This window comes from Salvelinus alpinus, chromosome 3, assembly GCF_045679555.1.
Source record: "Salvelinus alpinus chromosome 3, SLU_Salpinus.1, whole genome shotgun sequence".
In the NCBI taxonomy this organism is placed as follows: domain Eukaryota; kingdom Metazoa; phylum Chordata; class Actinopteri; order Salmoniformes; family Salmonidae; genus Salvelinus; species Salvelinus alpinus.
This window is the reverse complement of record NC_092088.1, coordinates 59,870,131-59,885,158: the sequence shown is the minus strand read 5'-3', so window position 1 is coordinate 59,885,158 and position 15,028 is coordinate 59,870,131. Positions and strand designations below refer to the sequence as shown.

The 15,028-nt window shown below is 41.9% G+C and overlaps 1 protein-coding gene across 1 annotated transcript in view; it reads right to left on the bottom strand.

Annotated features, from left to right (window-relative positions):
* LOC139571036 (voltage-gated delayed rectifier potassium channel KCNH1-like) overlaps positions 1–15,028 on the bottom strand; it is an 80,816-nt gene that overhangs the window by 29,300 nt on the left and 36,488 nt on the right. Inside the window, exons 10-11 of the mRNA XM_071393517.1 lie at positions 5,809–6,020; positions 4,267–4,519 (exon numbers count right to left, since the gene is read on the bottom strand). Of these exons, the coding sequence (XP_071249618.1) occupies positions 4,267–4,519; positions 5,809–6,020 (465 nt within the window). The remainder of the gene's footprint in view (positions 1–4,266; positions 4,520–5,808; positions 6,021–15,028) is intronic.

Below are 15,028 nucleotides of genomic sequence, written 5' to 3'. Positions count from 1 at the left end.
GTCGCTCTGGATAAGAGCGTCTGCTAAATGACTTAAATGTAAATGTAAACTTCTGACTTCAAATCTATAATATTAACTTTCATATCTTTGTTGAATGATTGAGAGTGAATGGGACAATGTTTGTCGCGGTGACTGCAAAAGATAAGATAACCTTTTATATTACCTAATGTTGTTTTCCTACTTAGAACTCTCACAAGATATCATGCAATTGCACAAGACATGCATTAATTTACAAATGCATGTGCACACACAAACACCAGAAATGGGTTCAAATGATATTTCAGGTATTTCAATTACTTTTCAATACATTTTAAAACAAGTATTCAGATAACCTTTATTTGGAAAAAAACAAGTAGTTGAATATTGGAATGTATTTTGAAATGCACTCGGAAAGTATTTAAATACACGGACTCAAATACACTCCCATGAATTTAACCCACAATTTGTTTGACTATTTGGGTTTTACAAATAACCATTTAAATACTCAAATAAAAGTACTTGTTTTGGGCTGTGTATTTGAAAAGCCTCAAATACAAAGAAAAAATATTTAAATAACAAATACACTTGTATTTGAACCCAGGTCTGGCACGCACGCGCACACACACACACGTTTTGTTCTTCTATCCTCGTGGGGACAATAAAATTAATTTCCATTCAGAATTTAATTTTAGGGTTAGGGAAAATAGGGTTAAGGTTATCCCTAACTCCTAACCCAAAACCTAACCTTGACCCTAACCCAAACCACTAACCCCTTACCCTAATTGTACCCCTAAACCTAACCCCTAAGCTTAAAATAGCCTTCGTCCTCATTGGGACGTGGGAAATGTCCCCACGAGGAAGAATCTTCGTTTTACTATTCTTGTGCAGACTTTGTGGGATTTTAGGTCTGCACAAGGATAGAAGAACCAGCCCCCACACACAAACACATACATTTTAAATACTTTATTTGAATCCACCAATCAAATAAAAAAGGAATCCAAACATTTAACATCATAAACAGGAAATCTCTCCCATCAGTCACTTTGCTAATCACCATACTGCAAAGAAATCCCAAAGAATTGAATTTACTTTCGTAGAAAGACACCGAATTTAGCTCAAGGAAAAACAAATCCTAATGGCATAGGCTGAGGATCAACGGTGAGGGAGTTATTTGTAGCTTGCTGGAGAAACATCAAAGTCAGGATAATTTCCTATTCTACCTATCCCTCTCCCCAGAGAAGCTCTGACTAGCACTCAGCACAGCACAAAGTAACAATGTAGCACAGAACAAAACAACATAACCCAGTACAGCACAGCATAGTACAGCACAGTATAGAATAGTACAGCACAGCACAGTATAGTACAGCACAGTATAGAACAGTACAGCACAGAACAGTACAGTACAGCACAGTATAGAACAGTACAGTACAGAACAGTACAGCACAGTATAGTACAGCACAGTGCAGCACAACATAGAACAGAACATCACAGAACACCACAGCTTAACACAGAATACCAACCTGCTATAGTTCAGTTTATCTACTCCTTTAGATGGTAAGCTCAGCGATATAACGTAGGTGCACAAAGTAAACAGCACAGTGGGTTAATTTCCGCAACAAATAAGAGCGTTGAAGTGCGAGGCTAAACTTCTCAGCTGTTTTGGTCCCGTACCTACCATGCACTTACAGCGTAAAGCAGACCCGTGCACATGCGCAGAGACTGTGGTGACTGTGTGAGAGCAAAGTCTTGCATCTCGCTCATCTGCGGTGCTGCTCGTGGCAAAGTAATTTAGCTGAGCCTATCTTTAATCTAACACCAGCACACAGACACACACGCAGGCATGCACACCCAAACGCATGCTCACACACACACACACACACACACACACACACACACACACACACACACACACACACACACACACACACACACACACACACACACACAGTGTTTACATCCAGAAAAGAGAGCGGTTTATATTAGTCTCTTCCTAATTGAAACTGACATCTGCCTCAGCATTACGGTACGTTGTTGAAAAGCTGCCAACACCCATCAAATACACAGCCAACATTGAATTACAGCGCGTAAATGGGTGGGTGTAGGCCCACGTTTTCATTCCCAGAGATTAGAAGGTTGGGAGTTTGATCCTCATCCAAGTCATACCAAAGACTGTAAAAATGAGACCCGATGCATCACTGCTTGACACTCAGCATAAGAAGATAGATTGGGGGTAAGGCCCTGGGATAGACTTGTATCCTGTCCAGGGGGTGTACTTGTACATCAAGCTCCCTCAAACTACAGAAACAGTAGATAGGCTCCAGCTCCTATGAGCCCTTCCAGCTCGCACAACTCAAGGCTATTTACAAACGTACTTATAGTGGTAGTTTCTGGGTCAGTGGTAGTCACTCCTAACTATATAAATCAACTAAACAATGGCCTATTTTACACTCAAATTGTAAAACATGTTTGACACATCGGTTGTGATACAAAGGATAGTTTTGATGAGTTTGTCAGCATAATCAGATTGGATTGATTAAAAAAATCAAGGCTTTCATGTCTTAGAGCCTGAAACAAACCAAGGCAGTGACAGAGAGGGAAAAAAGGCACAGCAAGACAGCTACAGTTAGAATGCTGTTCTTCAGATTTGGTTGAATCTTGGAAACCCTTAAACAAATGCTTTCATGTCCTGCAGTTTGTGAAAACCCAAGAGAGGAAGTAGAACGATCACAGTGCTGGTGCAGCAGTGATACTGTAGGCTATAGCAGCTACCATTAGTGAGAAAGTGATTGACTGCGGTAGCTAGTTCATCACCCAGGGTTCCATTGCCATGAAATAGCCAGGGAAAGTATAACAACAAAACATGATATTAATCCTCCCCACGAGCCAACCCACCAATTACAGGTCAGCAACGTGAGAGAAAACAACCACAGCTCTGTTACCCAGCAGACCCAGGGAGGAACATCCATTTTGTGTGTATTGATGTGTTGCATTATTACTGTTCACTTTTTAAATGATGTTGTTTGTATATTTTCCCGGCAATGTTTGCTATTTGCCCAGCACCGTCAATGTTCGTCTATGTAGCAATAACTATTTTCTGATATTTCAGGCCCATGTAAACAGGGTTGGATACATACAACAGTCTACACACACACACACACACACACACACACACACACACACACACACACACACACACACACACACACACACACACACACACACACACACACACACACACACACACACACACACACACACACACACACACACACACACACACACACACACCGTCGAGACCAACCAAAACCAGGAATGCGATTAAGGACAAAGAATGCATTACTCAGACATACTGTATAACAAGGCGTGATCTACAGACACTCAACATTTAGCGGTGTAGCCTTCACCCTCCAATCCCACATTAACACCTTGTTAATGTCTCAACAGGGACTGTTGTTGGGGTTAAATTAAATCAAATGTTATTTGTCACATGCTTCGTAAACAAAAGGTGTAGACTAACAGTGAAATGTTTACTTACGGGCCCTTTCTAACAATGCAGAGAGGGAAAAAGATATAAATAATAGAAAAATAATAACACAAGGAATAAATACACAATGAGTAACTATAACCTGGCTATATACACGGGGTACCAGTACCGTGTTGATGTGCAGGGGTACGAGGTAATTGAGGTAGACATGTACACACTGATGATATTATCAGAGGAATCCCTAGTCTCTGTCCCATAGTGACCTCCTGTCAAGACCTTATCTCCGAAGAGAAAAGTCCTGGGGCTCCATTTTCCACTTGCCTCAAAGCAACGTTACGGTAATGTCAAAAACAAGCATTTTGGTAGGTATATCCAGCGTATTATTATCGCCAAGTTAGCAATTTTCAAATCTACATAGACCTGTTTGCTTTGAGATGGAAGTGCTGGTGTCAATAGAGGCACTGTTGAGTCTCTCAGATCTAATATTGAGGCTATTTCTGCTCAATATATCGCTTTTTCCCATTACAATTTGAGTAGCGATTTCCATCCACTTGTCAAAAGATTTGCAAGCTAGTTATCCCCTCCAAAAAATCTAAATTTAATAGCGAGCAGTCATGTCCTGAGCTAAAGCCAACTAGAGAAATCCAAGCAAAAATGACCACCACGGTACCAATGTGCACCGGCTCAACAGCAACTCGTCCAAAATGGCCACCACCTCGTACTGTACAATGGACAGCCAACTCACCCAAAATGGCTACCATGTAAGCCTACTTCATCATACTGTACAATGAACAAGTACTCACCTAAGATGGCCACCACCTCGTCATCTTGGATGACCTCCAGGGATCCTGACACCACGAAACAGAGGCTGTCCACGCTCTCTCCGGCATGGTAGATGAGGTCACCAGGGGCACAGTGGATAGTCTGGAACTCCATGGCCAGGGCACGCAGGCACCCGTCACTGGCCAACCTGAACGCAGGGTGTTCTTTGAAGACTTTCCTGTTCAGGTGGACGCAGATATCTGCCCTCATGTCTTTAGGGCATATCTGCAATACCTGGGAGGGGGAGAGGAGAAGGAGAGAGGAAAAGAGAGAGAGAGAAAGAAAGAGAGCGGGAGAGAGCGAGAGGGTTGAGTTAAATAACCAAATTATGCCACCTTCCACACTCATTGCCTTTGGTGAACCAGAAATGTCTGACTGGCAGCCATGATAGCATGTTGATACATTACTTTAAATCCTCTTCTCTCTTGTGACTTTCCCTTCCATCTTTATCTTGAAATATTCTAAGAGTGTCGCATCATGGCAACCAACCAAAAACAGGTTGTTATTTATAATAATATCATCATCCAGTTATGGTGCTCATTGGGTAAAAGAACAAGTTAGAGGAGCACTTAGGAGCATAGAAAATACAACAGTAAATCAATGTTATAATCCTGTTCTGTAAATCTGATTTTTCTGTTTTAAAAACCAGGAAGTATAAGTGTATAGAGTAACCCCAACAGTGTCTTAAGGTTAGTGGTATGGGTTACAGTTAGTTGAGTATGTGAGCAGATCATACAAAGAATCCCCCAAAACTGCCAATCAAGCCAGCCTCCCTCTACAGGCCTGGCTGGGATGCTCTTGTCGTCACAGCAGCCACAGTTACACTCCTGAGGCTGAGGTGAGTCAGTCTGCGATAGCAGAGAATCCTTAAAGGATTTTACCCTCCTTCCCTCATCCATTCTCCCTGCGCTGTGGGAGAAATGTGCCTGGAAGCTTGCATAGTGTTGCTTTCTGCTGACACGCATACAGCATTGGAATGGGCCAAAATCAGTACTGAACTACACCTACTTACCCCAACTATCAGTGTTGAGGCAGCCCCAAAAGACAAACTGCTGTACAGTATTTACAAAATGTTTTACCTATTGGACACATTTCTTACATTTAATTTCTTCACTGGTTTTTCTATATGCTATGCTTAAAATAGGTTTCAAACCATGTCACATCAAATGAACTAATCTGATTATCTCATATTACACCATTACTTAGCTGAAGCAGTTTGCTAATCAGACAACGTTTGTCTGATTAGCAAACAGGGTAAAGTCAGTTGTCATAAACTAACACCAGCTGTCATGACTATTTATGATAATCTGTTAATATAGCAGTGCTACAGAGCATTATCCATTAACTCAACACCATCCCCTACCCCACCCCAAGTGGACTGGTCCAGCATAACAAAACACAGAGTCACGATCACCACCACAACACAAATGGGCCAGCCTGCTGCAGAAGCTACCATGCAGGAAAAACAAACAAACACAGGGGGGAAGGGTAATGAATGTCAAGGTAATGAATGTCTGGCTTACAGTTTGAGATACCTTTTCAGTATCTATGCCCCGGGACATGGACCAGGTGGAGGCGATATAATCCATGACCCTCTCGCTCAGCCCCTTGGGCACTTGGTAGAGTTTGAGGAAGTCACGGACGCTGTTCAGCATCTCGTGGTAGCGGTTGGTGTTGGCGTACATCTGCTGGAAGATGGTGGTGACGTTACCGAAGATGGTGGCGTAAAGCAGGGCTGGGAAAAGAAAGAAAAGAAAAGTAAAGACAAGGGGGGCGGATGTTTAGAACATTTAGAGAAGAGTCCATAGCCACGGGAAGTAGGGGTGGTGAGGGTGCTGCATCAGCCCCTGAAAAATCTAATTTTAAAATAATTTTAAAAGTAGTGCACTGAGCCTTTTGTTATGTTATTTTATTTAACTAGGTCAGCACTGAGCCTTTAATAGTCCTGTATTTGCGGATATATCGCGATGGCGAAAAAACTACTTCACGCGGCTATGGAAGAATCCGAGAAAGTTGGTTTCGCAGAGAAGGATAATATGCATTTAAGAACACAAGTTAACAGATGGGAGACTTCAGGAATTGATCCAGTATTACAACATCAATGTGTTTAAATGTGTCAGTACTTGAAATACATACAGTAAGTCAAGTCATCAAAGCTTGTTGATCGGTAAAAGCTGCTCCTATTTGTAATATAACAATAAGAATGCATCAAATATCCACTAAGGTTCAGAAAGACGTATCCTTAATCTTTGAGGACAAACATAGAAAAGAAGATTCAAGAACCAAAGTGACAAACAAGCAGTATGTGAGGAAGTGTGTATGTGCCACAGAAAGCAAAAAAGACAGCCTCTCTGGTGCGTGTTTAGAGGAAACAGGGCTGAAGAGGAGGTGACAGAGACACAGAGCTCTTCTGACAGTGCCTGTCCATCAGCATCATACACATTGTCTATGTTGCGTGATAAGCCTTTATGTCATTACTTAGATAAACTACTCAGTAGGTCAAGTTTTTATTTTTTTAACCTTTTGTGTACCAGGAACAGCCAAATACCTTCTTTGAGGAGCTTTTACTTTTAAACTAAATCAGCTAACTATGAGATACTGGCGCCAATCTACGGACCGAAGTTTGAGAAACACTGAACTAAAGGTTTCCAATCACATTTCTGGAATCAGAGCTTCTACATGAATACAGGTTTCCGCTAAAGCACAGCCTTCCAGCCATGACTCATGAAGCACAGTGCCCATTATGCACATGGAGCAAGAGAGATGTGCTTTTTGGGGCCATACAAAACGTAATTCCCTTTTTATGCACTTTTCTCTCTATGCGTATTCTGACCGTGAACTTAAGCATGAGAATAGCATGCCATTCACCTGATATTTGTTTGGGGTGGAGATGGAATAAATGAAGATGTGGCAGAGGTGATACGCGGTATTCCTTGACTTAATTCCCTCATAATTCCACCACCTACGTGTGAGGAAACCCTGAATAAGATCTAGCGAACCGACCGGTTCCAAGTGGAAAAAGCATCTACTTCGTAACACCATTCTCCATCCACTGTAATTTACAACTTAATACGAGCTATTGATTAGAGCTTGGTAAATAAGTAATCTGTTTGGATAAAATAATTGTAAATATAAATGACTTGTTTTAGATCTATTTTACATGATAATCGCTGACAAATGTGAAACCAATCATATGGCAGCAAACCAAAGCAGTAAAGTTTATGAAATGCTGAGCCATTATGCAGAATTGAAATTGTACAGCCTTTTAACTTGCAGGGATGGGCACTCGGAAATGTCTTAATTATAGGCGAACCTGACTTTCTCTGTTTCCTATTTCTATCATGTTAAATATTAGCCACCATCTGTATTGATCATCAGTAGGCCCAATAACAACACATATTCAACTGTCAATTTACTATTAGTTCCCTTCAGTTGGTATAGCCTCCATTATCATTCCATTTAAATACATTGTCTCGTTTACCTTCATTTGCTTATCTGTAAACCCTGTCAAGGCCATGTGGTTGTTGCTGAGGATCATTAGTAACAGTTCATAATATATATGTTTAGGCAAATTAAATCGTTATGGAGCTGAGCATAGACCAAGCCTTAACAGTTTGAACCCGACCCATGGCGCAATACTTGGCCATGTCATCACACAGTTCCATGGTTAGTGCAGGAAATAGACTAGGGTACAGCCTATTATTGTACACTATTCTCCCAATTATAATTCTAAACTCAGCAAAAAAAGAAACGTCCTCTCACTGTCAACTGCGTTTATTTTCGGCAAACTTTTTTTGTATGAACATAACAAGATTCAACAACTGAGACATAAACTGAACAAGTTCCACAGACATGTGACTAACAGAAACAGAATAATGTGTCCCTGAACAAAGTGGGGGTCAAAATCAAAAGTAACAGTCAGTATCTGGTGTGGCCACCAGCTGCATTAAGTACTGCAGTGCATCTCCTCCTCATGGACTGCACCAGATTTGCCAGTTCTTGCTGTAGGATGTTACCCCACTCTTCCACCAAGGCATCTGCAAGTTCCCGGACATTTCTGGGGGGGAATGGCCATAGCCCTCACTCTCCGATCCAACAGGTCCCAGACGTGCTCAATGGGATTGAGATCCGGGCTCTTCGGTGGCCATGGTAGAACACTGACATTCCTGTCCTGCAGGAAATCACGCACAGAACGAGTAGTATGGCTGGTGGCATTGTCATGCTGGAGGGTCATGTCAGGATGAGCCTGCAGGAAGGGTACCACAAGAGGGAGGAGGATGTCTTCCCTGTAACGCACAGTGTTGAGATTGCTCAGACCAATGATCCTGTGACACACCGCCCCAGACCATGACGGATGCTCCACCTCCAAATCGATCCCGCTCCAGAGTACAAACCTCGGTGTAACGCTCATTCCTTCGACGATCAACGCGAATCCGACCATCACCCCTGGTGAGACAAAACCGCGACTCGTCAGTGAAGAGCCCTTTTTGCCAGTCCTGTCTGGTCCAGCGACGGTGGGTTTGTGCCCATAGGCATTGTTGCCGGTGATGTCTGTTGAGGACCTGCCTTACAACAGGCCTACAAGCCCTCAGTCCAGCCTCTCTCAGCCTATTGCAGACAGTCTGAGCACTGATAGAGGGATTGTGTGTTCCTGGTGTAACTCGGGCAGTTGTTGTTGCCATTGTGTACTTGTCCTGCAGGTGTGATGTTTGGATGTACCGATCCTGTGCAGGTGTTGTTACACGTGGTCTGCCACTGCAGAGGACGATCAGCTGTCCATCCTGTCTCCCTTTAGCTCTGTCTTAGGCATCTCACAGTACGGACATTGCAATTTATTGCCCTGGCCACATCTGCAGTCCTCATGCCTCCTTGCAGCATGCCTAAGGCACGTTCACGCAGATGAGCAGGAACCCTGGGCATCTTTCTTTTGGTGTTTTTCAGAGTCAGTAGAAAGGCCTCTTTAGTGTCCTAAGTTTTCATAACTGTGACCTTAATTGCCTACTGCCTGTAAGCTGTTAGTGTCTTAACGACCTTTCCACAGGTGCATGTTCATTAATTGTTTATGGTTCATTGAACAAGCATGGGAAACAGTGTTGAAACACTTTACAATGAAGATCTGTGAAGTTATTTGGATTTTTACGAATTATCTTTGAAAGACAGGGTCTTTTTTTGCTGAGTTTATGTACACTATTCTTCCAACAAGAATAACTGAATTTGGCAATTATCTGAATGAATCAAACCACTGTATTCTTTCTTTCATGAAGGCTCTCCAAACCTGTTTTTATGATTCATAAGTACTGTACTTTCTTAACGCTAAATAATCGACAAATCTACCAATGGGTGCTGAAACAGAGACAAATGTGCATATATTTATTTAGATGGATTTCTTTCACTGATCCCTAATATTCTGAATCCGTTTTCTTGATATATTCTAGTGAGTCTATTGACAAAATTCAAACTAAAAGGTGCACTGCATTTAAAGGGATGGCTTAAGATAAATGTACTGAAAATTCTATTGAATGAAAACTCAAAAGAAAATCTGTTGGCCAGCCAGTTGGAGGGCTTTCACTGGTCGAATTACATTTATTCCGCAAGTGAGGGGACAACGCCTGCAAAACCCGTTACGCACCTTCATAAAGTCTGAGTACCAACTGGGAAATGCATAGGAAAGACGTGCATAAGATCGTCTAATTTCCTATGTCGGAATCTGGCCCATAGTGCATGTGAACCTCGTAATTAGAAACATAAAAAACGTGTTTTTCCCACTGCATTTAATTTAATTAAAAACCAAACATAGCCTCCGCTCCCCTAAATTAAGGCTGTTTTTTTGTCCTGCCCAAAGCATTCGCCAACTAGCCAAAACTATCAATAAAGGGTTTGGCTCGTGAGATTGCTTTGAAATAAATCTTAAATCACCAAAGCTTTTTTTAAAGTTAAAAGTTTTGGAGCAGCAAAACAGTGAGCGGACATCCCCTTTTATCCATGTGTTGTACATTATTTTAGCCAGCTCCTGGTCTTATTTTGGATGTGCGTAAAACCCCCTCCATGTAGGCTACATATCCATATGCCCACCATGGAACGAGAGATGAGATTATCCGGTGACACTCATATTTAAAAACATTTAAGTTAATTTCCTGTTACAATTTCTTATTTTCACTCAATTAAAAACCAAGCCCTTAGGAGGCAATCCTTACCCTACTTTAACGAAAGCTGGTTTCACAATAATGCGTCGGATGTATTTCTTATCCTGGCCATGCATTAGAAGTAGCCTATCCATAAAAGGTTTCTAAACGGTCTACTCGTCGTGCTTTTTGCATTATTCACAATTCGCATAGGCCTACCTGCATATTCAATTTCGCTTGTATCCATCACGATTTCCTCGTATATATATTCCGGACTCTGACATTGCTCGTTCTAATATTTCTTAATTTTTCACTTTGGATTTCGTGCGTCTTGTTTTGTATTATTTTATAGGTTTTATTACTGCACTGTTGGAGCTAGAAACAAAAGCATTTTGCTGCACATGCGATAACATCTGCAAATCTGTGTATGGGCCAATAAACTTTGATTAGATTTTTTTACTTTTACATTAATGATATATACCCATTGATTCTTGAAGAATATAACTTATACAGTCGGCCAAAAGTTTTGAGAATGACACAAATATTAATTTTCACAAAGTCTGCTGCCTCAGTTTGTATGATGGCAATTTGCATATACTCCAGAATGTTATGAAGAGTGATCAGAGTAATTGCAAAGTCCCTCTTTGCCATGCAAATGAACTGAATCCCCCCAAAACATTTCCACTGCATTTCAGCCCTGCCAAAAAAGGACCAGCTGACATCATGTCAGTGATTCTCTTCGTTAACTCAGGTGTGAGTGTTGATGAAGACAAGGCTGGAGATCACTCTGTCATGCTGATTGAGTTCAAATAACAGATTGGAAGCTTCAAAAGGAGGGTGGTGCTTGGAATCATTGTTCTTCCTCTGTCAACCATGGTTACCTGCAAGGAAACACGTGCCGTCATCATGGCTTTGCATTAAAAGGGCTTCACAGGCAAGGATATTGCTGCCAGTAAGATTGCACCTAAATCAACCATTTATTGGATCATCAAGAACTTCAAGGAGAGCGGTTCAATTGTTGTGAAGAAGGCTTCAGGGCGCCCAAGAAAGTCCAGCAAGCGCCAGGACCGTCTCCTAAAGTTGATTCAGCTGCGGGATCAGGACACCACCAGTACAGAGCTTGCTCAGGAATGGCAGCAGGCAGGTGTGAGTGCATCTGCACGTACAGTGAGGCGAAGATTTTTGGAGGATGGCCTGGTGTCAAGAAGGGCAGCAAAGAAGCCACTTCTATCCAGGAAAAACATCAGGGAAAGACTGATATTCTGCAAAAGGTACAGGGATTGGACTGCTGAGGACTGGGGTAAAGTCATTTTCTCTGATGAATACCCTTTCCGATTGTTTGGGGAATCCGGAAAAAAGCTTGTCCGGAGAAGACAAGGTGAGCGCTACCATCAGTCCTGTGTCATGCCAACAGTAAAGCATCCTGAGACCATTCATGTGTGGGGTTGCTTCTGGGAGTGGGCTCACTCACAATTTTGCCTAAGAACACAGCCATGAATAAAGAATGGTACCAACACATCCTCCGAGAGAAACTTCTCCCAACCATCCAGGAACAGTTTGGTGACAAACAATGCCTTTTCCAGCATGATGGAGCACCTTGCCATAAGGCAAAAGTGATAACTAAGTGGCTCGGGGAACAAAACATCGATATTTTGGGTCCATGGCCAGAAAACTCCCCAGACCTTAATCCCATTGAGAACTTGTGGTCAATCCTCAAGTTGCGGTTGGACAAACAAAAACCCACAAATTCTGACAATCTCCAAGCATGCCATCAGTCAGGATGTGGCCCAGAAGTTAATTGACAGCATGTCAGGGCGGATTGCAGAGGTCTTGAAAAAGAAGGGTCAACACTGCAAATATTGACTCTTTGCATCAACTTCGTGTAATTGTCAATAAAAGCCTTTGACACTTATGAAATGCTTGTAATTATACTTCGGGTATTCCATAGTAACATCTGACAACAAATATCTAAAGACACTGAAGCAGCAAACTTTGTGGAAATTAATATTTGTGTCATTCTCAAAACTTTTAGTCACGACTGTACATGCCTCATGAGCTTATTTCAATTGTCGTACCTGATCAAAACCCAAAATATTTGTTTTATTACTTTGTTTTTAAACCATGTAAATGTAAACAAACACTGTATAGCCTCAAAACATGGTTCAAACTATAATCTTGATATAATGGGTAGTAGCAATAGCCTGCCTATGTGGCATGGCGCTACAGATGGTGGCCTCACTTGGGGCTCCCTGCCATTCAGGACCTCTATATCAGGCGGTGTGAAAGGAATGCCCGGAAAATCGTTCAAGACTCCAGCCACTAAAACCATACTGTTCTCTCTGCTTCCACACAGCAAGTGATACTGGTGCATCAAGTCTGACACCAACAGGCTCCTGAACATCTTCTATCCCCAAGCCATAGCACTGCTAAATAGCTAATTAAATGGCTGAGTTGACCGTTATTTATTTAACTTTTGCACTGTCTCTATGCACACTCACACTCACTTCATCATTTTCTCACACACACATAATATGCATATACATTTATAGTGACTCTACACACACGCACACCACACCCACTCACATAAAATCATCATATATGCTGCCGCTACTCTGTTTATCATATATCGTGATGCCTAGTCACCTTACCCCTATACATACCAGTGGAGGCTGATGAGGGAAGGATGGCTCATAATAACAGCGTGACTGAACGGCGCGAATGGAATGGCATCAAATACATGGAAACAATGTGTTTGATGTATTTGATACCATTCCACTGATTCCACTCCAGTCATTACCATAAGCCTGTACTCCCCAATTACGGTGCCATCAGCCTCCTGTGATACATACAGTACCTACCTCTATCACTCCAGTATCCCTGCACATTGTAAATATGGTATTGGCACTGACCCTGTATATAGCTTCTTACTTTCTTCTGGTCTTATTTCAATTTCTCGTATGTTTTTTCTTATGTTATTTTTAGTATTACAATGTTATTGATGACTGCATTGATGGCTTTAGAGCTTGCAAGAAAGACCTCAATGTACTTGTGCACATAACCTTGAAACTAGTCAGTCACTGTATAGACAGCTCTGTCCATGAGTTTGAGATTGGATACATTTCTTTCCGATATACCACGACTGTCAGCCAATCAGCATTCAGGGTTCAAACCACCCAGTTTATAATAAAGCATAAAAATACAAAATGTAGAGTAGGAGTCCATTTAGCTGATTCCACTCTAAAACGTGTAGACATGCTGCCAAATAAGTACCAGAAGATTATACAACCTGTAATACAGTGGGAGGACTGCTCTGCTTATGGTCCCAGATCTGTTGGTGCTGTATAGCCGGACAACAACCGTAGGAGCTGGCTATACTGTACAAACCGATCTGGGACCAGGCTACAACTATGGGCCCTGATCAGAAGTAGTGCAAAGGTATACAGGGAATAGGGTGCCATTTGGGACACAGCCCTGGAGTGGGAAGCAATCCGCATTTTTCAGTCTCAGCAGAGTAGTAGCCTGGTCCCAGATCGGTTTGTGCTGTATAGCCAACTCATACAGTAAAGCTGCTATAAGGTTAGGAGAGAAGCCATTCTATGGGCTGTCAATGGATAGACTGCCATACACACCGGTTACACACATTTTTCTAGAAGATGATAACTTTGTGAGACATTGATGCTACTATTTTCCAAACCAGACACCACCTATAATATTCTGCAATGCCCAAAGTATTTGACAAAGTACAACAGTGTTTGACAAAGGAGGGAACGTACCACAAAATGATCACATCATTGCAGCAGGATAGCAGTTAACAAAATTTAAATGTAATTTCTCTCCCCACTTCAGAGTGCAGCCACACTGGTTTGTATATATTTTTCCTATCTGCCAAGTGTGTGTGTGTGTGTGTGTGTAATAGCATCAGTGTCATCAGAGCGTAGCGATAAAGTGTTGTTGTCACTATGATCCATGACAGCATACGTGCTGAGGTATCACAACGCAGGCTACGTGTTATACTGTGATTGGAAAACAATGCCGGCACAATTTGAAAAATAGAGCAAAATCCTATTTTCTCCATCTCGGCTGAGCGGCTTCCATGGGCCCGAGCACCGCCAAGCGCTCCGCCTTGATAGAGTTTTGCCCCCTGCCTAGCCTTGATTGAACATGAATGGGCCACCCCATCTGTCTGTCAGTGCCATAACTCTTTTGACTCATCACATATGCTGCTGCTACTGTTTATTATCTATCCTGTTGCCTAGTCACTTGACCCCTACCTACAGTATATGTACATACAGTGCATTCGGAAAGTATTCAGACCCCTTCCCCTTTTCCACATTTTGTTACATTACAGCCTTATTCTAAAATTGATTAAATTATTTGTTTTCCTCATCAATCTACACACAATACCCCATAATGACAAAGCGAAAACAGGTTTTTAGAAAAACAGAAATACCTTATTTATATAAGTATTCAGACCCTTTGCTATGAGACTCGAAATTGAGCTCAGGAGCTTCCTGTTTCCTTGAGTTGTTTCTGCAACTTGATTGGAGTCCACTTGTGGTAAATTCAATTGATTGGACATGATTTGCAAAGGCACCTGTCTATATAAGGTACCACAGTTGAC